General features: G+C 48.3%; 3 protein-coding genes across 11 annotated transcripts in view; 2 read left to right on the top strand and 1 right to left on the bottom strand.

The window, feature by feature from the left end:
• LOC308595745 (zinc finger protein 202-like) overlaps positions 1-22,583 on the bottom strand; it is a gene marked incomplete at its 3' end in the record, with an annotated part of 92,308 nt that extends 69,725 nt beyond the window's left edge. Inside the window, exons 1-7 of the mRNA XM_081210426.1 lie at positions 22,512-22,583; positions 21,290-21,385; positions 19,093-19,538; positions 18,691-18,750; positions 18,408-18,489; positions 18,091-18,173; positions 17,508-17,634 (exon numbers count right to left, since the gene is read on the bottom strand). Coding sequence (XP_081066552.1) covers positions 17,508-17,634; positions 18,091-18,173; positions 18,408-18,489; positions 18,691-18,750; positions 19,093-19,443 — 703 coding nt within the window. The 5' untranslated portion in view covers positions 19,444-19,538; positions 21,290-21,385; positions 22,512-22,583. The remainder of the gene's footprint in view (positions 1-17,507; positions 17,635-18,090; positions 18,174-18,407; positions 18,490-18,690; positions 18,751-19,092; positions 19,539-21,289; positions 21,386-22,511) is intronic.
• LOC308595607 (uncharacterized protein) overlaps positions 1-27,750 on the top strand; it is a 191,814-nt gene that overhangs the window by 139,592 nt on the left and 24,472 nt on the right. The window lies entirely within an intron of this gene.
• LOC308595630 (uncharacterized protein) overlaps positions 1-27,750 on the top strand; it is a 70,444-nt gene that overhangs the window by 36,122 nt on the left and 6,572 nt on the right. For 2 of the 9 annotated variants that reach the window (XM_081210137.1, XM_081210136.1), the window contains 3 exons: positions 4,127-4,299; positions 5,777-5,915; positions 7,631-10,476. In XM_081210137.1, the coding sequence (XP_081066263.1) occupies positions 7,754-9,571 (1,818 nt within the window). In that variant the 5' untranslated portion in view covers positions 4,127-4,299; positions 5,777-5,915; positions 7,631-7,753 and the 3' untranslated portion in view covers positions 9,572-10,476. Of the gene's footprint in view, positions 1-3,001; positions 3,248-3,904; positions 4,010-4,126; positions 4,300-5,776; positions 5,916-7,630; positions 10,477-27,750 lie in introns of those variants that run through there. The other 7 variants (XM_081210139.1, XR_014012092.1, XM_081210143.1 and 4 more) reach the window with 7 other exon arrangements.

The following is a 27,750-nucleotide window of genomic DNA, read 5'->3' as shown; positions in this document are numbered from 1 at the left end:
GACTGTAGAAGGAGCTTCAGTCAGAGTGGAACCCTTGATTTATGTCAACAAACTCACATAAAATACAAACCATATAAATATCAGGAAAGTAGATAGAGGTTCACTCTTAGTGGAAGTTCAGAATCAACAGACTAATGAACAGGAAGAACTTTAAGAGTTGAAACCCTGCAAACCATCAAAAACTCAAAGAGGAGAAGCAGTTTAAATGAATAGATTGCAAAAATGCTTTATTTATAATGGAGTATTTAAGGAACATCTAGGGACTCTCACATGGGAGAACCCATTTAGATGTATGGAGTGTGGGACGTCTTCCTCTCAGAGTCCACTATTTTCTTCACAGAAACGAACTAAGCAGGAAATCATTCCTACAAGCATGAGGTATATGTGAAGCTTTGGTGTTTATATGTAAAACTGTATAATAATAAAATAATGAAGGCAGCATCTCACAATGGTGAGTATAACTTTAGATGAAAGTACCTTTGGTTTTTGCACCAAACTCTGTCATTCTCCCACCGCATGATCTCCAAGCACTGCTTCTTCACCAGAAATTCATCGCTGCCTCCTGCACGTTCTGAAGAAAACTTGAAATACTGAAATTGAATGGGAGATCCCCCCCCAGCCTAATTTCAAGAGGGGAAATGTGGGGCTGCAGGTACCAGGGAAATCTCCTGGGGGGGGGTCATCTTCACTCATGAACCCCATGGGGCAACCCCAGAGCCCTGCTTATTCCAGGGTTTGGGAAAGAGTGTATTTTTCCATAGTCCCAGAAGTTTTGCTTCAATCATGCTTCTCAGGAGTTTTCCTACCAGAGGACCACAGTGCTGTGGCTGCTGTTGTTGTCATGGACTGGCTAGTGAGGGTGGGGAGGTACCAGTCTGGGGGACCCACAAGGGAAGAAGGCTCAGATCCTGGGTACTGGTGGTTGCATGAGCTGAAAGAAGGAGAAAATGGAGCAGACCGGAAGGGGAGATGTTGCAAGCTGAGGAGGAAACAGGATTTGGTGAGCGGGAAGAGTCTGGGGCAGAGAGCAGTTCAGGCTCAGAGGGAGGAGAGGAGGGGGCCAGGAGACCCAGAGGAGGCCGGATGCTGAAGCATCCAGGGAGACCCCCCCCTCCTGCTGCGACCAGCACATGGATTCATGTAATGAATCATCCCCCAAATGATTTTTTTATTCCAAACAATGCCCATTTTAGGAGGAATGAATTGTTTTATGGAGTGGAAAAGGGAAATATCTAGATTTATATAGAGTGGAAAGAAACCGAGAATTAAACACCTGTTATTAACAGATAAAAAGGAGAAATGAGTTTTTGCATTGCCAGATTTGCAATTCTATCATGCGGAGGCAGGATTGGTTTGGATAAAATACCTTAAATTTTTTATTACAGGATTCATCCAGCCCAGCCTTTTGCATGATGAATTCTGCATTTATGTTAAATAAGCAGGAAGACAATATACCGTCCTCCTTCTTGTTCCACATAGAGATTTCTCAGGAGACAGATGAGGTGGTCAGGCACTCCCATTTCTTTAAGAACTCGCCATAGTTTGCTGTGGTCAACACAGTCAAAGGATGTTCTATAGTCTCCATAATCCAGCGCATGTTTGCAATTTGGTCTGTGGTACCGCTGTGCCTTCGAAATCCAGTTTACACTTCTGGGAGTTCTCAGTCCACATACTGCTTGAGCCTTCCTTGTAGAATTTTAAGCATAACCTTGCTAGCATGTGAAATGAGCGCAATTGTGTGGTAATTGGTGCATTCTTTGGGATTGGGATTCATGTGTGGCAGGAACCCCCCCCCAATCACTCAGTTTGTACAAACACGACACACACACACTCACACTCACACACGACATGTGCAATGCTTCTGTTATAAATTCATATAAAATCAGCCGTACATCAGATCTGCACCGTTCGACTTTTATTTTGCACGCGGAGGGAAGGACTATCAAAGGGGGGAGACTTGACACAAGGCAGCCAACACGTCCGTCCGCAGTGAGCCCTACCCAGTTGGCATGCCAACCTTGATGGTCCTAGACAGAAGATCATTCCACTTACAAAGGAACCGGATATGGAAGTGGATTCAGTAGGGACTGAAACACAGGACAGTGACCAGCCCTTCCCTCTGGGGGCAGGAAACAGTGAACTCCCCTTTGTCCTCAGGAATGTAATCATGGGGAGGGGAAAGGAGGAACCAGACAGGTGAGAAGACCCTCAGGTTACCACCACAACTCCTCCTCCTTCAGAGAAGTCACACTTCTCTGAGGTCTCTCAGCCCCACTCACCTCACAGAGTGTTTGTTTGGGGTAGAGGAAGGGAAAGGAGAATGTGAGCCGCTTTGAGACTCCTTTGGGTAGTGAATAAGCAGGATATCAAATCCAAACTCCTTCTTCTTCTCCTCCCTGAACCCCTCCTCTGTGTGATGTGTCAATGATGTAGTCATGATGTAGTCTTGGGGGTGTAGCATGGGGGATTAGCAGCTAATAAAAGTTGGGGTCTTCTTTTGTTGGGGGCTTCCATCTTGTTCCACCTGGGGGCAGGTGGGAGTCCTGTGGCGACAGTCTTCAATCAAGACCAAGCCGACTGGCTGCTCTTTTGCTCTCCTCTTCCTGGCTGGTCTACTTGTTTCTGGTCCAAGGGATCCCTCAGATTTTGGAATCCGCTTCTGGCTACAATTGTATCGGCTGCTTTTCTGAGCCTCTTGGCTGTTGTGCAGGGACGGGGCCTGTGTCCACGGTCCTTGTCCTGGCCTTAGAGGCTGGGGTGGGGAGCTGGGATTTGGGGGGGGTCGTTTAGCTGCCCCCCCGTTCCTGGTTTGAACAGCCACCAAGACCTAAAACACGGAGGGATCTAAGCTCGTGGGGTGGGGGAGGGGAGGATGTTGCAATGCAAACCTTGTAGGAGGGACGGGACCCACTTGGTAGCTGGATCTCCGGAACCTTCTCCTCCCCCCCCCAATTCTTTCCCTCCCCTCCCGGCACATCCGCCTCTCACCCCGCCCCCACAACCCCAGATCCCGCCCCCAAACATCCCACTCCTTCCTCCTCCTCCTCCAATTCGGCTTCTGCTCCAGGAATGTGGAGGGAGGTGAGCCCCCTCCCAACCTTCTCCCGGAAGTGGAGCTTCCACTCCGGATTGCTGCTCTGCCCCGTAGCTCGGGGGGGGGGGGTTCGGAAAGGGGAGGGAGGAGGCAGAGGACACCCCCGTGGATGTTGCAGGAAAGGAAAGGAGAATCGGGAGCGAGGACAAAGAGGTAAAGGGGTCCGGGGGGGGGGGAGAGGGGAGAAAAGGACCCAGAGATCCCGCCAGCTCCCCCAAGCGCCTTTCGTGGGGCCTGGATCCCGGCACGCGTGCTGCGAAGGGGCGGAGATGGGGCGCCCACCCACGAGGACTCCCTGGCTCCGTTTCCCCCGCGCAGGTATCCCTGGGGCGCGGAGAGAAGCCAGGATAGAGACCCCCTGTCCCTCCCCATCTCGTCTTGGGGGGGCCCTCCGGATGGAGAGATGGGGGCGCATGGCGAGGGGTCAGCCAAGGGGGCGTCTGGGTGCAGGGGAGACTCCGTGAGAGAGGGAGGGGTCGGGGAAGTAGGGGGGAGCAGGGAAGGGCAGCACTGGGGGAAGGGAGATAGTCGGGGGGGGGGGCGTCTCCATCGAGGCTTCCTTGGGGACTCTCCGGAGGGGCCGCCTTGGCTTTTCCCTCCCGCCCAGCAATCGACCCCCCCTTTAAAGCGACCAGAGAGGGATCCCTGGAAAGTGGGGGTCCTGTCCCCCCACCCTTCCGTCCTGCAATCTACATCCTCCTTCCACCCCATAAGCCCCTGCCCTGTGCAGATGCAGCGCTTCTGTCCAGTCCAAGCACTGGTCCAACTGGAGAGGAGAGGAAATCCTGAGAGGAAGAGGGGAGGGGAGAGGCCTTCTCAGAAGTGGCTCTTGGTTTCCGCAATCCCACCCAGGAAGCAGCCAGAAACCTTTTCATCTCTCTCAGGCTTCCATCTTTATTGTCTTTTCCACTGAGGGTGAGGATAATGTACACCTGTCATCAGAAACAGGGGTGCAGAGTCCATGGAATGGCTCTCAGGGCTGATATAGAAGTTGCACCTCAAAAGCATTTCTGTTCCTCTGATTCTTTGTAGGCAGTGTCAGAGTGACTGACAAGCTGAGATACAACCCATCAGCATCCGATGACAGCGACTGCATGAATCTTCCCAGTCAAAGGACCCATTTTCATGATAGACAGTGCCTGTGGATGGAGGCTCTACACACCGGGTGTGCCTGTGCAGGCCAAAGACTGCCAGTATTAGCACAGGTGAGGTGTGTGTCATTCCCAAATTTACAGACTGTATGTGAATGAGAGTTTGTGGGTGGGATTATAATTTACGGCAACCCTGTGATTTTCTCCACCCATAACATTTCGTGAGCTGATATTGCAGTACGAATTCCAAAATAACTATAAAAAAATCTCATCATCATCATAATAATAGTACAGTGGTACCTCAGGTTAAGAACTGAATTCGTTCTGAAGGTCCGTTCTTAACCTGAAACTGTTCTTAACCTCTGGTACCACTTTAGCTAATGGGGCCTCCTGCTGCCGTCATGCGATTTCTGTTCTCATACTGAAGCAAAGTTCTTAATAAAAGGTACTATTTCTGGGTTAGCAGAGTCTGTAACCTGAAGCGTCTGTAACACGAGGTACCACTGTAGAAGTCATAGTATTAGTATCTTCCCCCAGCCACTCTGGGCAGCTTACAGTACAGTTGGTAAAGGTAAGGTCCAGTTGTGGCAGACTCTAGGGTTGCGGCGCTCATCTCTCTTTACTGGCCGAGGGAGCCGGCGTACAGCATCAGGGTCATGTGGCCAGCATGACTAAGCCGCTTCTGGCGAACCAGAGCAGTGCACGGAAACACCGTTTCCATTCCCGCCGGAGCGATACCTACTTATCTACTTGCACTTTGACGTGCTTTTGAACTATTGCTAGGTTGGCAGGAGCAGGGGCCGAGCAATGGGAGCTCACCCTGTCGCGGGGATTCAAACTGCCAACCTTCTGATAGGGAAGCCCTAGGCTCTGAGGTTTAACCCACAACGCCACCCGCATCCCTACAGTACATATACAAGACAATAAAACATCAAACATTAAAAACCTCCTGATACAGCTGTCTTCTAAATGTCAGGTGGTTGCCTCCTTCCTTGCCCTCTGAAGGGAGGGCATTCCACGGGCAGGAAGCCCTCTGCCTGGTTCCCTGGAACTTCACTTCTAACAGCAAGGGAACCAGCAGAAGACCCTCGGAGGAGGACCTCCCTGTCCAGACTGAGCGATGGGGGTGAAGATGCTCCTTCAGGTCCACAGGGCTAAGGCTGATGAGGGCTTTAGGTTGCAGATCTTGCTCCTCCATAATGATCGATGTATAGTTAGCAGAGTAGGAGAAAACACAGAGGCAGCAAAAAAGAACTCAGCTGAGAAATTTCTTACCGAAGACAGATAAGCATAACAGGATCCCAAAAATACCAAAACTTAATTTACAGTAAAACCCTGACTTAGCATACCAAAGCAGCACTCAAGTAAGAAACAGACAAACAGTAGAGTAATATCAGAATATGAAGTGGGAGCAGGCGCATTTCAATACTGTAATTTATCTATAATTCAATGACAGAGTAACCCTGGGACTAGATAACAAGCCTCCAGGTGGACGTGCCCCATCTGCCCTTCACTTTCCACTTCCGCACGGGTAGAATCTGCCTTCTGGACTGAGGGATTCACGGTTGTTCTCCTCCTCTCCATCCTCCAGGGCTTGACTTCAGGTGCAGCAGAATTCCCCAGCCCCCCAAGGATTTGAGACGCATCAGCTATCCTCACCTGGTTAAGCCGGCCGGTTGAAGCCGTTGCTTGAACCCCTGTTGCATGCTGACAGCTTCTGGAAGCCACAGGTGAGAGCTGAGTGCAGGGTGGGCACCAAGGGTGGAAAAATGACCCCAGAAGGTGGAGGACATGTCCCCCACCAAAGGACCTACTGCTCCCCAACACCCCATGACATCTAGATTCAGGTAGGTAGCCGTGTTGGTCTGACGAAGTTGAAATAAAAAATTAAAAAATAGTCCAGTAGCACCTTAGAGACCAACTATGATTGTTCTAGATATAAGCTTTTGTGTGCATGCACACTTCTTCAGATACACTGAAACTGATGTCACCAGACCCTTGTATATCGTGGGAGGGTGGGGTGGGGGTTTTCTCAGAAGGTACTCCTACTACCATCTCCTACTACCCTTCACTATATGAAGAAGTGTGCATGCACACAAAAGCTTATACCTAGAACAAACTTAGTTGGTCCTTAAGTTGCTGTTGCTGCTGCTGCTGCTGCTGCTGCTGCTGCTGCTGCTGTTTAGTTGATTAGTCGTGTCCACCTCTTCGTGACTCCCTGGACCAGAGCATGCCAGGCACTTCTGTCTTCCACTGCCTCCCGCATTTTGGTCAAACTCATGCTGGTAGCTTTGAAAACACTATCCAAGCATCGTGTCCTCTGTCGTCCCCTTCTCTTTGTGCCCTCCATCTTCCCAACATTAGGATCTTTTCCAGGGGGTCTTTCTCTTCTCTTGAGGTGGCCAAAGTCTTGGAGCCTCAGCTTCAGGATCTGTCCTTCTAGTGAGCACTCAGGGCTGATTTCCTTCAGAATGGAGAGGTTGGATCTTCTTGCAGTCCATGGGACTCTCAAGAGTCTCCTCCAGCACCAGAATTCAAAAGCATCCATTCTCCGTCGATCAGCCTTCTTTATGGTCCAGCTCTCACTTCCATACATCACTACTGGGAAAACCATAGCTTTTACGATACGGACCTTTGTTGGCAAGGTGATGTCTCTGCTTTTTAAGATGCTGTCCAGGTTTCTCAATACTTTTCTCCCAAGACCCTAAGTTGCTGCTGGACTATTTTTGTTAATTTTTTTACTTCAACTGTGTCAGACCAATATGTCTACCTACCATTAAGTACAGTTATCTCCTTGCCTTGAATATCCGGCTTTTCAGTGCCAGATTAGGATAGTCCTCTGTCAGAAGACAAGCACAGGGTCAGGCAGCACATCATCATTATAAAGAACCATTGGGGTGGGTGTTTCCGCCTGGGATTCCCACGGGCCAGCTGCTTTCCTTCTGCTTCTCCTGCTCTCTCCATGCAATGTGAGGCATGTAGACAAGAGGTCCATCTCCAAGAACAGGAGCTTCCCTGAGCACCCATTCAGCTGACCCCAAGCACCAACCTTGTCGCTAGTTCTCTGACTGACCCAGACCACAGTCCCTGGAAGAGATGAAGGCCTGGGTCTCCCAAAATTGTCCATATGGACCTCCTGAGCTCAGCGGGACTGTGCAGGTGATTCATGAAGAACTAGAGGTGGAAATGGGGGCAACCACTTGATTTGAAAGGCAGTCTCAGAGGACAACAGCATTCCAAGGTCATGCTGTGTTATTAAAGATGATTGAGGATTATGAATGGTTGCTGATGCATTACTACCATTTGACATCATACCATTTTCATATACTAAAAATTTGGAACATGGGTAGGACATGGGAGAATGTAGGAGATGTTGAAATAAGAGAAGGTGCTAATGGCGGTTGATGTGCCCTTTTTTGTGTTCTTTTTCCTGAAACCCAAACAGGATTTCCTTTCTGCCCACTCTGAAAAAGGTGATGGAGAAGACAGAATTGCAGGGGACAGGGCACCTTTCGTTTCATTAGGAATAGCCATTAAAATGTGTGAAATGTGGAATATGCTTCACTAAATGAGCACACATAGTTCACATCAACGAACACAAAAAGGAAAGAACCCATTTAAAGGTATGGAGTGCGGAAAGAGCTTGTGTTTCAATGCAAAACTTAGAACACACCAGCAGACTCACAAAGGGGAAAAACTATATTTATGTATGGAGTGTGGAAAGAGCTTTAATGATAGTGGAAGCCTTAGAAGACATCAACGGACTCACACAGGGGACAAACCATTTCAATGTATGGAGTGTGAAATGAGTTTTAATGATAGTGGGAGCCTTAGACAACATCAACGGACTCATACAGGGGGAAAACCATTTCAATGCATGGAGTGTGGAAAGAGATTCAGTCAGAGTGGAAACCTTAGACAACATCAATGGACTCATACGGGGGAGAAACCATTTAAATGTATGGATTGTGGAACGAGCTTCAGTAGGAGTGGACACCTGAGAAGACATCAACGGACTCACACAGGGGAGAAACCATTTCAATGTATGGAGTGTGGAAAGAGCTTCAGTCATAGTGCAAACCTTATAAATCATCAACGGACTCACACAGGGGAGAAACCATTTCAATGTATGGAGTGTGGAAAGAGCTTTAGTGAAAATGGAGGCCTTAGGAAACATCAACAGACTCATAGAGGAGAGAAACCATATAAATGTATGGAGTGTGGAAAGAGCTTCAGTAGGAGTGGACACCTGAGAAGACATCAACAGACTCACACAGGGGAGAAACCGTTTCAGTGTATGGAGTGTGAAAAGAGATTTTGTGATAGTGGAAGTCTTAGAAGTCATCAACGGACTCACACAGGGGTGAAACTATATAAATGTATGGAATGTGGAAAAAGCTTCAGTCAGAATGCAGACCTTAAAAAACATCAACGGATTCACACAGGGGAGAGACCATTTAAATGCATGGAGTGTGGAAAGACCTTCAGTCAGAGTGGAGACCTTAGATATCATCAACGGACTCACACAGGGGAGAAACCATATGAATGTATGGAGTGTGGAAAGGTTTTCAGTCAGAATAGAATCCTTAGATCACATCAACGGACTCACACAGGGGAGAAACCATATGAATGTATGGAGTGTGGAAAGAGCTTCAGTCAGAGTGCAAACCTTAGAAATCATCAACGGACTCACACAGGCGAGAAACCATTTCAATGTATGGAGTGTGGAAAGAGCTTTAGTGAAAATGGAAGCCTTAGGAAACATCAACGGACTCATACAGGAGAGAAACCATTTAAATGCATGGAGTGTGGAAAGAACTTCAGTGAGAGTGCAAACCTTAGAAATCATCAACGGACTCACACAGGGGAGAAACCATTTAAATGTATGGAGTGTGGAAAGACCTTCAGTCAGAGTGGAGACCTTAGATATCATCAACGGACTCACACAGGGGAGAAACCATATGAATGTATGGAGTGTGGAAAGGTTTTCAGTCAGAATAGAATCCTTAGATCACATCAACGGACTCACACAGGGGAGAAACCATATGAATGTATGGAGTGTGGAAAGAGCTTCAGTCAGAGTGCAAACCTTAGAAATCATCAACGGACTCACACAGGCGAGAAACCATTTCAATGTATGGAGTGTGGAAAGAGCTTTAGTGAAAATGGAAGCCTTAGGAAACATCAACGGACTCATACAGGAGAGAAACCATTTAAATGCATGGAGTGTGGAAAGAACTTCAGTGAGAGTGCAAACCTTAGAAATCATCAACGGACTCACACAGGGGAGAAACCATTTAAATGTATGGAGTGTGGAAAGAGTTTTAGTAATAATGGATGCCTTAGGAAACATCACACAGACTCACACAGGGGAGAAAGTATTTAAATGTATGGAGTGTGGAAGGAGCTTCAGTCAGAGTGGAACCCTTGATTTTTGTCAACAAACTCACACAAAAGACAAACCATATAAATATCAGAAAAGTAGATAGAGGTTCACTCTTAGTGGAAGTTCAGAATCAACAGACTAATGAACAGGAAGAACTTTAAGAGTTGAAATCCTTCAAACCATCAACAAACTCAGAGAGAAGAAGCAGTTTAAATGAAAATATTGCAAAAAGTGCTTTATTTATAATGGAGTCTTTAAGGAACATCCAGGGACTCTCACATGGGAGAACCCTTTTAGATGTATGGAGTGTGGGACGTCTTCCTCTCAGAGTCCACTCTGAGCAATGAACTCAGTAGGAAATCATTCCTAAAAGCATGAGGTATATGTGAAGTTCTGGTGTTTATATGTAAAACATTATAATAATGAAATAAGGCAGCATCTCACAATAGTGAGTATAATTTTAGACGAAAGTACCTTTGGTTTTTGCACCAAACTCTGTCACTCCCCCCCCCCACCGCATGATCTCCAAGCACTGCTTCTTCACCAGAACTTCATCACTGCCTCCTGCCCTGCGCGTTCTGAAGAAAACTTGAAATAATTAAATTGAATGGGAGATTTCCCCCCAAGCCTAATTTCAAGAGGGGGAAGGAGGGGCTGCAGGTACCACGGAAGTCTCCTGGGGGGGTCATCTTCACTCATGAACCCCAGGACAATCTATTGCCATCAGCAAACTTTGCCCCCTCCCTGCTCCCTCCTAAGTCTAGATCATTTATGAACAAGTTGAAAAGCCGCAGGTGTCAATATTGATCTTGAGGGGACTCCGCTTTCTGCTCCTCTCCATTCAGAGACTGTCCGTTTACTCTCTTGGTGTTTCAGAAGGAGGGCTGCCTCCAACAGAGGGGCACATTTCTGGGGTCCCCACAGCATCCCCCAGCCTGGCTCCACTCGGCCAGGGCAACTGCATTTTGTTTCGCTGCAAGTGACCCTCCCCCCTGCAATGTGGGGTCTTAAAGGAACTTCATGGGGGGGGGATCAGCGAGAAGGAGCTTCTGGATCCTGTGCAGCCCCCTCCCCATCTGCTCCCTTCAGGTTTCCTGAGCCCCTCCCTATTTCATTTTAAGTATTGTGGGTCCTGCACAGCCCTCAGGGCACCTAAGCATCGGGGGGGGGGGAGCTATTTTGTTTCCTGAGGGCAGGAGTCACAATCCTGGCACACTACAGGATGTCTGGGTTTTAGGTATGGGGGTGAGGCTCAGGTGGAAAAGAGGTGATAGGGGAAATATCCTGGGGTGTGGGTTTTATTTCATTTTTAATAATTTTTATTGATTTTCCAAAAAAATCTTGAGTGTTCACTGGAAGGACAGATCCTGAAGCTGAGGCTCCAAGACTTTGGCCACCTCAGGAGAAGAGAAGACTTCCTGGAAAAGACCCTGATGTTGGGAAAGATGGAGGGCACAAGGAGAAGGGGACAACAGAGGACGAGATGGTGGGACAGTGTTCTCGAAGCCACTAGCATGAGTTTGACCAAACTGCGGGAGGCGGTGGAAGACAGGAGTGCCTGGCATGCTCTGGTCCAGGGGGTCACAAAGAGGTGGACATGACTGAACGACTTATATACTTTAAAAATCAGCACCTAGACCGGGGGTTGGCAACCTGCGGCTCCAGAGCCGCATGCGGCTCTTTAAAGCCTTTGCTGCGGCTCCGGGGCAGTGGCGAGGGGAGGAGGCGAGGGGCGGAGGCGAGGGGCGGAGGTGAGCACCCTGCTGCCCAGTGCGAGGGGCGCCCTGAAGCAAAGCGCCCCCTTCGCCAGGCAGACATCCGCAGCGTGGGGAGCCTTGCCGGACTTCCCGGCAAGGCTCCCCACGCTGTGGGTAGCAGCCTGCCGCCCCGCAGGGGGGGCCCTGATGCAGAGCGCCCCTCGCGCAGGGCAGACATTGGCCAGCCCCATAAGCTCGGGGGACAGCAGGGAGGCGCAGCGCCGCCATCCCGCTGTTCCTCGACCTGGTTCTGTTTCCCCGACCTGCTTTTGGGGGGGAAATAAAGGGAATTTTTTTTCCCTTTATTTCCCCCCCAAAAAACTAGGTGCGTCCTATGGGACGGAGCGTCCTATGGGGCGAAAAATACGGTATTTTTATAATGACGAATGCCTCATTATTAATTATTATTTACATCAGGCACTGATTATGATTTATGGTACACTGGGGCCCTGATTAATTTTCTATGGCATTTTGGGGCATTGATTATTGGGCATAGCAAGTCGCGGTCACGTGGAATTTGTGCTTTGTTACCGTTTGAAGTGGGGTTTTTTTCTTGGGAGGCTGGGCGGCGCGAAGAGAGGGATTATTTTTATAATGACGAGGATGACATTGGGCCCCCATTATTAATTACTATTTACATCAGGCACTGATTATGATTTATGGTTCACTGGGGCCCTGGTTAATTTTCTTTGGCATTTTGTGGCATTGATTATGCAGTCGCGGTCGCATGGAATTCCACGTGGAGTTAGTTGTCTGAAGCCCCTTTTTAGTTGCTTGAAGCCCCTTTTTAAACTTAAGCAGGGGAAAGTTTGGTGAAAGTTTGGTGAATTGCTGCCAAGGAGTGTGGTGGAGTCTCCTTTGGAGGTCTTTAAGCAGAGGCTTGACAACCATATCTCAGGAGTGCTCTGATGGTGTTTCCTGCTTGGCAGGGGGTTGGACTCGATGGCCCTTGTGGTCTCTTCCACATATGTATGTGAGCAGGTCTTCTCCAACATGAACTATATTAAAAACAAACACCGATCACACCTCACAGATGACAGCTTGCAAGCCTGTGTGAAAATGAAGGTGACGTCTTACAGCCCTGATGTGCAGACACTGAGCACTGAGGTTCAGGAGCAAAAGTCCCATTAACCTGGTTACCTGGTTGTAAATTAAATATTTTAATTAGCTATTAATTTGTCCTTTTTTCTTGAGATTGACAGCTGACTGCACGATCCTGTATATATAGCATTAAGGCCAGAAACAATATATGCAGTGTTATATTTGTTTTAAATGTTGCAATGTTTTTGCGGCTCCCAGTTGTTGTTGTTTTTTCGGGAACGGGTCCAAGCGGCTCTTTTTGTCTTAAAGGGTGCAGACCCCTGACCTAGACCGTTCCAGTAAATGCCTGGGGGCCTAAAACAGATGTGAATGAGCAGTGCAAATCAGAGCGCATTGTGTGTGTGCAACTTGCAAGAGGGCAGAGGGACAGAGCCTCTGCTTCACGCCCCTCTCTGCTCTCCTCCTCCTCTCTTCGACTTCCCACATTAATGGGGAAAGGCTACAGGTCCACCTCATAGGGATGTTGTAAAGACAGCAGAGTTGGTTTTTATGAAGCGCTTTGTACTCTCCGAGTGTCCTCTAGTTTATCTCCCCATGTTGAGCCCCCACCGCCTTTGCTCAGAGGGGCTCTGGCCCTGCCCACCCATCCCTGGGCCACCTTCCCGTTTCATTCAAGGTGCACGGCTAGGAGATGGATCTTCCGCCAAACTCCCCTTTATTCCTGTTGCCACCACAGAGAACTCTTCAACACTTCACCCCAAACATAACAGAGGAGGAAGTGTGCATTGATTCATTAAACTGATTTATTTAAAAAATAGACATAAACATGTGGTTTCAAATGTTCTCATTTCTTTTCTTTTTCTTTTGAAACTTTACTACAGCTGCAACAACGGGGATTATAATGCTGTTTCTCTACTACAGGTCTAACCAACCCTGCTCCACAATTGCCACCACTGTCCCATTCCATTCCACCCTCCAATGGTTGCAGCCAACCATCTTGGCTGCAAGTCCCAGAAGACGGGCTCTCTCCTTAGAGACCTTTTCCACCTAGCCTGGGAGGGAAGAGCCAGGATTGATGCCAGCTGCAAAAGCTGAGGCTGCTGAACAGACTCTTGAATTTGGGGGTTTTGGGGGGGGTTGTTGGTGTTGTGTTTTGTTTTTATATTTTAGATCTTGTGATTTACGTGGAAATTGATCCGTTCAATTGCTCAATCCCAGCATTCCAAACTACCCCTATCACCATCTAGCATTTCCTAAAATTTACTCTTCTACTGTAATTACCATTATTATATTAATGTCATTGATACATGCATATAAAACTTTAAATACAAACACCAAGACATTGCACTGAAATGTACTGAAATGCAAAATTCGGGAAATGCGCATGCATGCACTTTCTAAGAGTCTCATTCGAGAGCCAATGGGGTGCAGTGCTTAAGAGTTTTGGACTAGGACCAGGGAGACCTGGGTTCCAATCTCCACTCAGTCACTGGGTGATGGCTTCACAGCCCAACCTACCTCACAGGGTTGTTGTCAGGATTAAACAATGAGGGAGAGAATGACTTAAGACCACACTGAGCTCCTTGAAGAAACAGGTGGTATATAAAGGCAACCAATAAATTTCACTAAGAAGAAAGGTAAGATTCTGCTCTTAGGCAAGACGAATCAGCTGCACAAATATAAGATGGGACATACCAGGCTTGCCAGTAGTACATGTGGAAATGACCTGGAGTCTTAGTGGACCACAAGACTAACATGAGTCAACATCAGCGAAATAGGCTGTTATTCTAGGCTGCGTCCAAAGAAGTCAAGTGTCCAGATCAAGAAAACTAATAGCCCCACTTTCTTCTGCCTTGTTCAGACCACACCTGGAGTCCTGTGTCCAGTTCTGGGTGCCCCAATTTAAGAAGGATTTTGACAAGCTGGAAGGTGTGCAGAGGGGGGTGAGCAAGACAATTAAGTTTTGGGAAACCAAGCCTTCTGAGGAACAGGAAGGGCTGTCAGGTGGAAGATTAAACAAGCTTGGGTAGGCCAAAGTTTTGAAAATGGTATAGGTGCAATTTATTCTGAACAAAAGGCTAAATTAATTGTGAACAATGTAGTGACAGAAGAGTTTAAGATTGAGAAAGGGACACAACAAAGCTGTCCAATTTCTCCATTGCTTTTTATATCGTTCCTTGAGGTTTTGTTAAATATGATTAGAAAGGACCAAGAGGTTAAAGGTATACAAGTGGGAGCTAAACAGTACAAACTGAAAGCATTTGCTGATGACTTAGTATCGACTCTACAGGAGCCAGAATCTAGTACTAAAAGGGTACTGGAATTGATACAAGAATTTGGACAGGTAGCAGGTTTTAAGTTGAACAAGATGAAAACTAAGGTTTTAGAGAAAAACTTAACTGTGAATGAGAGAGAAATTTCAGGAGGAGACAGGATTAACATTAGTTAAGAAAGTGAAATACTTAGGGGTTAAAATGACTGCAAAAAATGTGAATTTATTTAAGGATAACTATGAAAAATGTTGGTCTGAAGTGAAAAAGGATTTAGAAGTATGGTCAAATTTGAAGTTATCATTGTTAGGCCGAATTGCTGTGATAAAAATGAACGTGCTGCCAAGGATGTTGTTTCTGTTTCAAACATTGCAAATCTTAGATAAGATGGATTGTTTCAAGAAGTGGCAGAAAGGTATTTCCATATTTGTTTGGGAGGGCAAGAAGCCTCGAATAAAATTTAAGATATTAACCGATGCTAAAGAAAGAGGTGGATTTGCCCTGCCAGACCTTAAACTTTATTATGAATCAGCTGCTTTTTGGTGGCTGAGAGAATGGCTGCTTCTTGAAAACACAGACGTGTTGGATTTAGAAGGTTTTAATAACGCATTTAGGGATGCGGGTGGCGCTGTAGGGACGCGGGTGGTGCTGTGGGTAAAAGCCTCAGTGCCTAGGGCTTGCCGATCGAAAGGTCGGCGGTTCGAATCCCCGCGGCGGGGTGTGCTCCCGTTGTTCAGTCCCAGCGTCTGCCAACCTAGCAGTTCGAAAGCACTCCCGGGTGCAAGTAGATAAATAGGGACCGCTTACTAGCGGGAAGGTAAATGGCGTTTCCGTGTGCGGCTCTGGCTCGTCAGAGCAGCGATGTCACGCTGGCGACGTGACCCGGAAGTGTCTCCGGGCAGCGCTGGCCCCCGGCCTCTTGAGTGAGATGGGCACACAACCCTAGAGTCTGTCAAGACTGGCCCTTACGGGCAGGGGTACCTTTACCTTTACCTTAATAAAGCATTTGGCTGGCATGCATATTTGTGGTACGATAAGGTAAGGTAAAGGTAAAGGTACCCCTGCCCGTTGGGTTTCTTCCCAATAGCATTTCTTTGGTGGGTAGTCGAATGGGAGCTGTGACTGAAGCTCTCTCCACACTCCAAGAGTGGCAATGGCTTCTCCACTGTGTGGATTCTGTCATGGGCATCCTCTTTCTCAATTTCCAAATCATCATCACCTGCAATGAAGAAAGAAATGGATTAGAACTGTAGGAAGAAATGGGAGTGCTACTGTATTGAATATTGATCTCTAACCCTTGTGATAGAGGAAGAATTCCATGCATCAACATTGGTGACCACACACTAGAGGTGGTCAGTGTTAGAAACAGAGATAGGACAGCCAGGAGCTAAAGGTACCTTAAACCGAGGATACAGGCGCAACAACGAATGTCTAGGCGCACTCTTTTATAACAAGAATACAAAGCTGAAAAGGAATGAACAGCAGCTAAAATAATATGTTAATTTTTCACGTGGTCTAGCCCTTCCGCTGCCCACCCCCCACTCCCCAATTTTTTAAGAAGGTCTTGTCATGGGACAGACAGGCAAGGGGAGAACAGAGAGAAAAGTTTTGAGGAAATTGAGTCTGGCAGAGTTTGCATACAATAACACAATTCACGCACCCACAGGTATATCACCACTTGTAGGTTTCAGATCCTCAGAAGACATTGAAAGCGAGACAGATCGGGGGGGGCTTAGGGGGGGTGATGTCACGGGACAGAGAGCCCTTGGGTCAATGGAAGGGGGAGTATCAGAGCGGGGACAGTCAGACAGGGAAAACAGGGAAATGATGGACAAAGTAGGGGAGGAGAAGGCAGAGAGCAGTCAAGTGGTGTCAGGGCTCTGCAGTACTGGAGAGCCCTGCCACCAACCAGGGAGTTCAGGAACAGAAGGGGAAGCGGTGCCTTTGGCACAGGCGAGGAGAGAATCAAAGACGTCTTGCGAGATTCCCACATCTGCTGGGTTGGAGAAGGAGCCGAAGGAAGCCACTCCCCAAATCTGACTGGTCAGATTCAGATGCATGATTTTGAACTGTAGCTGTTCGTACATATGTAAAGAAAGAACTGTAAATATCTCTCTGAGTGAGCAGAGGGTGTTTATTGCGAAGAGCAGACACCACCTTGACAGGTCTCTCCTTCAGCCTTCAGAGAGTAGCTGGAAGTGGGGAGGCAGAAAAAGGTCCTCCTTTCCTTCCACTCTGCAGTTTTAGTCTGAAATCTTAGGTGCAGTACTGCGCGCAGAGCTCAGAAACTGCTCGTGTCTATGAAATTCCCTGTTGCAAAATGCGCCTATGGGAGTTTCAGACACTGGAGGTGGTGGATGATTTTGTCTCCCTAGGAGGTTCTACCATAACCAACAACCTCTTCATCGATGCTGACCTGGACAAGTGTATTGGCAAGGCAAATGTGTTACTAACTCTTCAATGCCAAGAGGAAGGTCTATCAGGATTGTGCGTTGAGCAAGCAGTTTGTGAAGTGAATTGTGGGCAATTACAACCATTAGGGGAAAAAAACCCTCAATGTCTTCCATATGCTCCATATCAGGAAGATTTTGGGCAATAGAAGGCAGGACAGTGTCAACAAAGATGTGTTCTCCTGACCTCAAATTCCCAGCATGTTCCCATTTCATTCTCAGCAATGTCTATGTTGGCTTGATCATGTCCATGGTCAAAACAGTCAATAGCCCTCCATTTAAGGTGAGTTTGGGGGGTATTAGAATCCCAGGTGCTGCAAGTGGCCCTGCAGACCTCCCTCAAAACCAGGGAGGCTTATCAGAGAGAGATATGCATGGAATTTCTAAACAGAGGTCATGATCCACAAGGGAGCCTTACTGAGACAGGCCACAATCCTGTGATTCTCCTCCATGACTTCCTTATGCAGAGCTCTCTGGTCAGGATCCAGCAACGCCCATTCCTCATCTGTGAAATGAACAGCAACATCTTCAAAGCACACTGGACCCTAAGAGAGAAAGAGAAAGGTCCTTTTTAGACAGCACTAAGGTTGTCTGCCACACATTGCTGTTTATTTCTGCGCATTAAAAGGGGGAGGAGAAGGTGGGGAAACCCCATTGTGCAAGATAGGTGATTCCTGGGAACTATTTTTGAGGCTTGATGAACTGCTTAGAAGCCTATTTTAGCATTCAATGATAACTCTAGAAATAAAACTACAATGACTTATGAATCATCCTATTGACCGTCAGAAGGTGAGTTAAGGCAAGGTGGCTGTTCCTTATTCTCAGCACATGAAGCTTCTCAAATGGCATTCCCAGCCTCTTGGCTTCTGTCTAGGCTGCCCTTGACAAAGATGCCTTCAGAGAAGCTTGGACAGAAGCCAAGAGGAGATTCCTTGGGGGCCAGAGACACCCTGGCTGCCCCACCCCTCAGCCCCCTTCCCCACAGGGCTCCCTCCCTCTACCTGAGCTGTTTCCACAGCTGTTGCTTCTCCTTCCCCACCAGGAATAGATGGATGAGGAGATCTTGCTGGCATCATCTGGTCACCTGCAAGAGACAGAGGTAAGTGGGAAGCCAGGAGTGCAGCTGCTCCCAAAAAAGTCTCACCTTCTGAGTGCATATGGACATTTGGACCCATTTCATAATTTAGTTGGGTTAAAAAATACATCTCCCTTACTTGGTGCCCCAAGTGTCCTGCCCCCCAAAAAGATGACAAGAACCCATGAATTCGTTTTGATATCCACAGAAAGTGACCAAACAGAGAACGGACTCCTTCCTTACCCAGCAGCCTTACTCTCGTGTCCAACAGAATCCTTTTGGTCTCAGAGGAATCTGGGCCCATTTCTGCAATCAGATCCTGTCTCTGGAATAGCAACAAAGTTTCGAAACAGAGAATATGAAGAAGGGTTAGAAAAGGAATGACAGAGGCAAAAACCTAAGGGCAATCTGATAACATTCAGTGGCTGCTTTCCAAAAAAAGGATGGGCCATTAGTAGAGCTTTTGGGGATGTTCTCCTTCCTGTTCGGAGCCCCTTGGGAGTATCCAGAGGAAAGTCTCTCTCACCTGCTGCTCTGCCTGCTTCCTCTCCTCTGCCTGACTCAGGAGGAAACCTTCGGCCAGGGCAGGGGTCTGCAACCTTTAAGACAAAAAGAGCCACTTGGACCCGTTTCCGAAGAAAAAAACAAAACCTGGGAGCCGCAAAACCATTGTGACATTTAAAGCATGCACGCCGCTGCCCTCTGATCTGACAGCGGGCGGGAAGGTGACGTTGGGACGGTGCGTGACTAATGCACGCATCGCCCCCATGCAACATCACAGCCAGTACAGCGCCCGCCACAGTGGGGAGTGTCGGGGCGCACAATGCGCCTCCTCCCCTCGCTAGTATCCGCCCCGGAGCCGCAGCAAAGGTGTAAAAGAGCCACATGCGGCTCCGGAGCCACGGGTTGCAGACCCCTGGGCCAGGGCCACTGCCTGGGAACTGGTCTCTGCTCCACATTCCCTCACCCAGCTCTCCATCTCTGGTGGAAGGACAGCCAGGAACTGCTCCAAGATCACCAGGTCCAGCATCTCAGCTTTCGTGTGCCTTTCTGGCTTCAGCCATTGATGGTAAAGGTTGTAGAGTCGGCAGCAAACCTCTCGAGGTCCTTTGGCCTCCTGGAAGCAGAACTGCCTGAACTGCTGGCTCTGCACCTCTGAGCGGAGAGTGTCCTCCTCACCCAGGATCTTCTGCACAGTTTTTTTCCCAGAATCCCCCACTGCTCCCAGTTCTGATGACATGATCTCTTCCTGCTTCAGGGCCAGCTGAGTTTTTCTCATCCATCTCTGCTCTCAGGAAGACTCCAAGAGAGATGAAGGAACCCCTTGATCTTCTGCCAAGTTTTGTCTGTCTGAATTAGAGGTGCTAGGAAATTCTACAAAGCAAAAACAGTGGTACCTCAGGTTACAGGCACTTCAGGTTACAGACTCCGCTAACCCAGAAATGGTACCTCGGGTTAAGAACTTTGCTTCAGGATGAGAACAGAAATTGCACTGCAGTGGCAGTGGGAGGCCCCATTAGCTAAAGTGGTACCTCAAGTTAAGAACAGTTTCAGGTCAAGAACGGACCTCCAGAACGAATTAAGTTCTTAACCCAAGTACCACTGTACATTGTTCTGTTACAAAACTGACATATTGCCTGGAGGAGAAAAATTTTCCGTGAGGAAGTATGTATGAGTCTTGGAAGAGTCAGCTCTGGACTGCACCACAACTCAGACTCTGAGGTTTCTTTAGAAAGGAGAAGGAAAATGTATTTTTCGCTCCATAAGATGCACCTGACTATAAGGCACACCTAGTTTTTAGAAGGGGAATGCAAGAAAATCCCAGGCTCTGCTCAGCGCTCCCTTTCATGAGCTGTGTGGAGCGTGTGTGTCACGCTTGCAGGCTTTTCCCCAGGTGGGAAAAGCCGCACACATTCTCCACGCGGCTAGTGAAAGGGAGTGTGGCTCTTGGGGGCTTTTCCGGGAGGTGGAGGAAGGGACTGAGGGGCTGCCCTCTGTCCCTTCCCCCACCTCCCACAAAAGCCAGCAAGAGCCGCATCCTCTTTAAAGGGTGTGCGGCAACTGTGGGCTTTTCTACGAGGAGGGAGAAGGGACTGACTGGCCGCGTCAGTTCCTCCTCCCTCCTCTGGGAAAAGCTTGCAAGAGCGGCGCGGAGCATATGTGCAGCTCTTGGGGGCGTTTCTCACCTGCCTCCCGCCTGCATCCGCTCCATAAGATGCACACACCTTTCCCCTTTTTAGGAGGCAAAAAGTGTGTCTTATGGAACCTTTTTTATGTATGCAGTAACAGCAGCAAGGATACTTATCGCAAAATATTGGAAGACACAAGATTTGCCCACCCTGGAAGAATGGCAGATGCAACTGATAGACTACATGGAACTGGCAGAAATGACTGGCAGAATCCGAGACCTCGGAGAAGAACAAACGGAAGAGGATTGGAAAAAAATTAAGGACTATTTGCAAAAGTATTGTAAATTGTATGAATGCTAGAATGATGCAGGATATTAAGATAACATGGCATTAGTGACTTAGCGGAAAGGAGCATGAAAATAACTAAACTATAAGAACAAAGGTGAATTTTGAATAATATTATGTCAAGCTTAAATAGTCAAATATTTGATAACAAAGGGCAAACTGGAGACATAATAGTTGAAACGTATAATTTAAAACAAGTTTTGAGAGAAGGTGAAGTATTGCTGAACTGATTTTATAAATGGGAACACAGAAAAGGGAGATGTGAGGGAGTCAGAAAAGAGGGTTATGGAAATTTGGTTCATGAAGTCTAACTATGTTTTATGTCTTTCACATGATTTTTTGTCGGTTGTTTTTTCTTTTTTCCTATGTTTTTTCTCACTTTGGTGATGGTGTTTTTTATTGCTTTTGGGTTGTGTATGTGTATGGTGTTATATTGTTTAAAACCTTTAATAAATATTTTATAAGAAAAAGAAAAAAAGTGTGTCTTATGGAGAGAGAAATACGGTAAGTAAGGGTTCCTCAAGAGTTGCTCTCCTGCCCAAACCCATGTCAGAGCACATTTATTCCCTTACCTGGCTAACTCCTGAGGGCCAAATGACATGTGGGTGGGGTCAAAGGACAGCACTCAAAAACAAATAAAGTGGGACTCACCTTTCTATGTGTGCCATGTGTTTTCAACTGTTCTTATTGCTTATTTCAACAGTTCTTATTAATCTGCTCTTGGACATTCAGATGATGAGCAGGGAACTGACAATCATGATGATGATGTTACATTGCCCAACACTCCCCCCCTCCCCCGTCATGAATACTTGGGGACGCCTGGGTCCATCATGGTCGTTTGAGGCTCAGGGGCCCATATCCTGCTCAGGGTAGTTTGCCACCCACAGTCCCAGTCCCAGACTTGGTCCTGGTCTTTCCTGCTCTGCACCAGATGGGATGGTTGCAACGCTCTCTGTGTGGAACTGCCCTTGAAGGCGACTTGGGAACTGGTCCAAAACACAGCAGCCAGATGATTGGCTGGGCTGCCTCTCTTTATGAATGGCATTTCTCTCCCACCTCTTTGCCCAAGGAGATCAAGGTGGCATCCAGGGGACTACCCCTCCCCCCTGAGTCCCCCCACAACTAACACATTGGATTCCTGTTTTAAAAACCGTTGCACTTGTTGTTTCCTTTCCAGCAGGACCTCTCCTGCTCTCAGTGCCTTGGCTTGTGAGACCTCCAGTAGTGCTTTCATGGAACTATAGAGGTGGATGGCACCCCAAGAATCATCTAGTCCAACCCACAGCAATCTCAGAGGCCACGCTTGCATCTGGAGGAACTGAGCACTGGAGGAGAAAATGGGCCCTGCAGGATAAGGCCACAGGGCTGCCCCCTATAGGGGAGACAGAGAAGAGGATTCCCCCATCCCCCTCTCCTCCTCCTCCTCCACAGATTGGTCTCCTCCTCTTTTAAAGCCACCTTGATTGGTGGCCTCCCTGGCTCTTGTGGGAGGCAGTTCCACAGGTTTTACTCTGCCCTGCAAGAGGAAGCACTTTCTCCTCTCTGCTCTCCTTCCTTCCTTCTTCCTTCCTTCCTTGCACAGGTGAGGTTTTAGGTACAAGGGTATATTTCATGTCTGAATGTTTCCATCCACGGACAGCCTGCATTATACAAGGGGACTGACCCATACATCCGAATGGGGTTTCTCTGCATGCATTTCCCCGCTCCTGGACCCCAGACCCCTCCCCAAGGGGCCAGCAGCGCATCCATGCAAAGGAAGAGCAGAGCTGCCGCCCTCCTGTGACCCTCCGTGCCCTGACTTGCCCCCTCTCGCCATGCAGTGCTGGGACCCCCGCTCTCCCCTGGGCCCTATCCTGGGAGAGAGGAGACTCACCGGATCCCAGCAGGCGCCCCCAGGCAGCCTCTGCAGAGCCGAACCAACGGGACCCCCACACGCCCGATTTCTTGCAGGAAAGGGAGGGATAGGGCTTTCGCTCTGGAGGACCCTGCCCCCCCCCCGTCTTACTTTCCTGTCTAGGAATCGTTTCTGTTTATTTTATTTTTTAAAAAATAATATTTATTAAGAATTTAATAATTATAAAAAGAAAAAGAGTTAAACAAAGCAAAACAATACAATACAATACATAAAAAGCAAAAAAAACCAACCACTGCTTATCTTAACAAAACAAAAACAAAGACAGAAACAATTAAAAACACATCCAATATTTTCATATCTTATCTTTCATTTACTTGTTTCGACGACCTCCTCAAACCTCCCTTTTTTGTATTCTAGTTCAATTAGCTATTTCAGCAAATCCTTTCCATCTTTCCCAGTTTTTGTGTTTTTTAAATAAATTTTTATTGAATTTTCACAATTTATATTAACACAAACAATACACAATACACAATACAAACATACAAACACAAAAAAACAGACAAAAGCAAACATACCTATATAATTTCATATCCAATTTTCTTAAAACTTATTTCGCTGACTTCCCCATACCTCCCCTTTCTGCATTCCAATTTCCAAATTTGTTTCAGCAAATCCTTCCCCTTAATTTCGTCTAATTGTTTCCTTTCCTTTCCTTTTCTTTTACTTAAACTTTTTCAGTTGTAATCCCTTACTTTCTATAACCACAACATTTTAACACTCATTAACTTTACAATATTTCTTAAGATAAATTTTGAATTTCTTCCAATCTTCTCCTGCCGCCTCTTTTCCCTGGTCTCGGATTCTGCCAGTCATTTCTGCCAGTCCCATGTAGTCTATCACCTTCATCTGCCATTCTTCCAGAGTGGGTAGCTCTTGTGTCTTCCAATACTTAGCGATGAGTATTCTTGCTGCTGTTGTAGCGTACATAAAAAAAGTTCTATCCTTCTTTGACACCAATTGGCCGACAATGCTCAAGAGAAAGGCCTCTGGTTTCTTAGGGAAAGTACATTTAAGTACCTTTTTCATTTCATTATATATCATTTCCCAGAAGTCCTTAATCTTCGGACACGTCCACCAAAGGTGAAAAAAAGTGCCTTCAGTTTCTTTACATTTCCAACATTTATTATCGGGCAAGTGATAAATTTTTGCAAGCTTGACTGTGGTCATGTACCACCTATAAATCATTTTCATAATATTCTCTCTTAAGGCATTACATGCCGTAAATTTTATACCGGTTGTAATGGGAATTGGGGTTGCTTGTGCGTAAACTGCAAACTGCTCCAAGCTAGCCGTGTAGCTAAAACTTTCCCCGGTTGACAGCCCTTGAAACGCGACTGTCTTAGTCACTGGCAGAATCCATCAGTGGGCGGGACCTAAATTTGCGCCAACATAGGAGTTGTTTGACTCCAAGTCTCCGCCTAGATTCCCTGCGTGGAAGCCTTCTGCGCAGCGTTGGCGTGCCAAGCGGAGGTCCTGTGCTCTCTCCACTGATTTCACTGGAAGAGTCTCTGAGCCTCCCCTCCGCCTTGCTCTCGGCTTCCCCTTTCTCCCTGGTGTCCCCTGGATTTCTTTCCCCCGTGGGAACCCTCTCTCTCTCCTTGCTAGTTCCCTCCCCTGCATCACTGGAGCAACTTTCCTCTCCTCTTCCCTCTGATGGCAGTTCCCTGACATCCACCTCCCTCCCAGGGCCCTCCCCCTCTCCCCTCCGTTCCTCGGAAGGCGATGCAGGAAACCCCTCGAAAGAGCTCTCCCCTTCCTCAGAGGATTCAAACACCGCTCTCCATCTGTTGCTATCTCCTTCCACTGCCCAATCTCCCCAGTCGGATTCCTCTTCCTCGGCTTCCCCTCCTTCCTCCTCTTCTGAGGCTGGCCACCCCTCAAACTCTTCTTCATCCCCCGTGGTGCCAAATTGCTCTCTCCAGAACCTACCAAGGGGTTTGGGCTTCCTTGGGAACCTGCTATGAAACTCCTCCGGCAGGTATTCATCGATATGACATGGGGTTTCCCCCCACAATTTTTTCTCCCCATTTCCCACGGAAATTTGAGGGGAGTCGTTTAGCTGCCCCCCTCCATTCCTGGTTTGAACAGCACCAATACCTAAAACACGGAGGGATCTTAGCTCGTGGGGTGTGGGAGGGGGAGGGGAGGGGAAGATGTTGCACGTGGGGGGGACCCCTCTTTGCAGCTGGATCTCCGGGATCAGCCCCTCCCCCGCTCACCTGATCCCCAGAAGGAAGACGGGAGGGAGGAACCTTCCTCTCCCCCCCCCAAATTCTTTCCCTCCCCTCCCGGCACATCCTCCTCTCACCCCGCCCCCACAACCCCAGATCCCGCGCCCAAACATCCTACCCCTTCTTCCTCCTCCTCCAATCCGGCTTCTGCTCCGGGAATGGGGGGGGTGAGCCCCCCTCCCAAACTGCCTGCTTCTCCCAGCAATTCACTCCGGATTGCTGCTCTGCCCCGTAGCTCTAGGGAGGCGCTTTCGGAAAGGGGAGGGAGAAGGCAGGCCCCCCCCCCGTGGATGTTGCAGGAAAGGAGAATCGGGAGCGAGGACAAAGAGGTAAAGGGGTCGCGGGGGGGGGAGGGGAGAAAAGGACCCAGAGACCCTTCCAGCTCCCCCAAGCGCCTTCTGTGGGGCCTGGATTCCGGAACGCGTGCTGCGAAGGGGCGAATATGGGGCGCCCACCCACGAGGACTCCCTGGCCCCGTTCCCCCCGCGCAGGCATCCCTGGGGCGCGGAGAGAAGCCAGGATAGAGACCCCCCTGTCTCTCCCGGGCTCGTCTTAGGGGGGGGGCAAAAGGGGCGGAGAGATGGGTCGCGCCTGGCAAGGGGTGAGCCAAGGGGTCGTCTGGATGCAGGGGAGACTCCGGGAGAAAGGGAGGGGGTCGGGGAAGTAGGGGGATAAGGGAGGGGGCATCCCCGAGTCAGGGAAGCGCAGCAATGGGGGAGGGAGGGAGATAGGAAGACCAGTCTTTGGGGGGGGGCGTCTCCATCGTGGCTTCCTTGGGGAAGCCTTGGCTTCTCCCTCCCGCCCAGCAATCGCCCCCCCCCCTTCGAGGCTACCAGAGAGGGATCCCTGGAAAGTGGGGGTCCAGGCCCCGTCCCTCGCCTTCCTGCAATCTCCATCCTCTTCCCACCCCATAAGTCCCTGCCCTGTCCGGACGCAGCGATTCTGCCCAGTCCAACCATTAGTCCCCTGGAGAGGAGAGGAAATCCGGAGAGGAAGAGGGGAGGGGAGAGGAGGGGCCTTCTCAGAAGCGGCTCTTTGTTTCCGCAATCCAACCCAGGAAGCAGCCAGAAACCTTTTCCTCTCTCTCAGGCTTCTATCATTATTGTCTTTTCCACTGAGGATGAGGATAATGTACACCTGTCATCAGAAACAGGGGTGCAGAGTCCATGGAATGGCTCTCAGGATTGATACAGAAGTTGCACCTCAAAAGTATTTCTGTTCCCCCTATTCTTTGTAGGCAATGTCAGAGTGACTGACAAGCTGAGATCCGATGACAGTGACTGCATGAATCTTCCCAGTCAAAGGACCCATTTTCATGATAGACAGTGCCTGTGGCTGGAGGCTCTACACACCGGGTGTGCCTGTGCAGGCCAAAGACTGCCAGTATTAGCACAGGTGAAGTGTGTGTCATTCCCAAATTTACAGACTGTATGTGAATGAGAGTGTGTGGGTGGGATTATAGTTTACGGAAACCCTGTGATTTTCTCCACCCATAACAATTCGTGAGCTGATATTGCAGTACGAATTACAAAATAACTACAAAAAAATCACAAGATAATAATAATAGTACAGTGGTATTTCGGGTGAAGAACTGAATTCGTTCTACAGCTCCGTTCTTAATCTGAAACTGTTCTTAACCTGAACATTAACTTTAGCTAATGGGGCCACCACGCTGCCGGAGCACGATTTCTGTCCTCATCCTGAAGCAAAGTTCTTAATTAAAGGTACTATTTCTGGGTTAGCAGAGTCTGTAACCTAAAGTGCCTGTAACCCGAGGTACCACTCTAGAAGTTATAGTATTAGTATTTCCCCCCCAGCCACTCTGGGCAGCTTACAGTGCATATAGGTAAAGGTAAAGTGGCCCCTGCCCATTAGGTACAGTCGTGGCCGACTCTGGGGTTGCAGCGCTCATCTCACTTTACTGGTCGGGGAGCCGGCATACAGCTTCTGGGTCATGTGGCCAGCATGACTAAGCCGCTTCTGGCAAACCAGAGCAGTGCACAGAAACGCCGTTTACCTTCCCACCGGAGTGGTATCTATTTATCTACTTGCAGTTTGACGTGCTTTCGAACTGCTAGGTTGGCAGGAGCAGGGACCGAGCAACGGGAACTCAGCCCATCGCGGGGATTCAAACTGCCGACCTTCTAATCGGCAGGTCGTAGGCTCTGTGGTTTAACCCACAGCGCCACTCGCATCCCTACAGTACATATACTGTACAAGACAGTAAAACATCAAACATTAAAAACCTCCTGATACAGCTGTCTTCTAAATGTCAGATGGTTGCCTACTTCCTTGCCCATAGAAGGGTGGGCATCCCATGTGGCAGGAGGCCCTCTGCCTGGTTCCCTGGAACTTCACTTCTAACAGCAAGGGAACCAGCAGAAGACCCTCGGAGGCGGACCTCCCTGTCCGGACTGAACGATGTGGGTGAAGATGCTCCTTCACGTCCACAGGGCCGAGGCTGGTGAGGGCTTTGGGTTGCAGATCTTGCTCCTCCATAATGATCGTTGTATAGGAGAAAAGACAGAGGCAGCAAAAAAATAATTCAGCTGAGAAATTTATTACTGAAGACAGAGAAGCATAACAGGATCCACACACAAAAAAAGTAACTGACAGTAAAACCCTGAGCATACCAAAACAGCACTCAAGTAAGAAACAGACAAACAGAGTAGAGTAATATCAGAATAGGAAGTGGGAGCAGGCACATTTCAATACTGTAATTTATATGTAATTCAAGGTCAGAGTAACCCTGGGACTAGATAACAAACCTCCAAGTGGACGTGCCCCATCTGCCCTTCACTTTCCTCTTCAGCACGGGCAGAATCTGCCTTCTGGACTGTGGGATTCACGGTTGTTCTCCTCCTCTCCATCAACCAGGGCTTGACTTCAGGTGCAGCAGAATTCCCCAGCCCCCCAAGGATTTGAGACCTATCAGCTTTCCTCACCTGGTTTAGCCGGCCGGTTGA

The sequence above is a fragment of the Podarcis bocagei genome, assembly GCF_964188305.1.
Source record: "Podarcis bocagei genome assembly, chromosome: 10".
NCBI lineage: Eukaryota > Metazoa > Chordata > Lepidosauria > Squamata > Lacertidae > Podarcis > Podarcis bocagei.
Note: the sequence above shows the minus strand (reverse complement) of the source record. Positions and strands in the feature narration are given on the sequence as shown.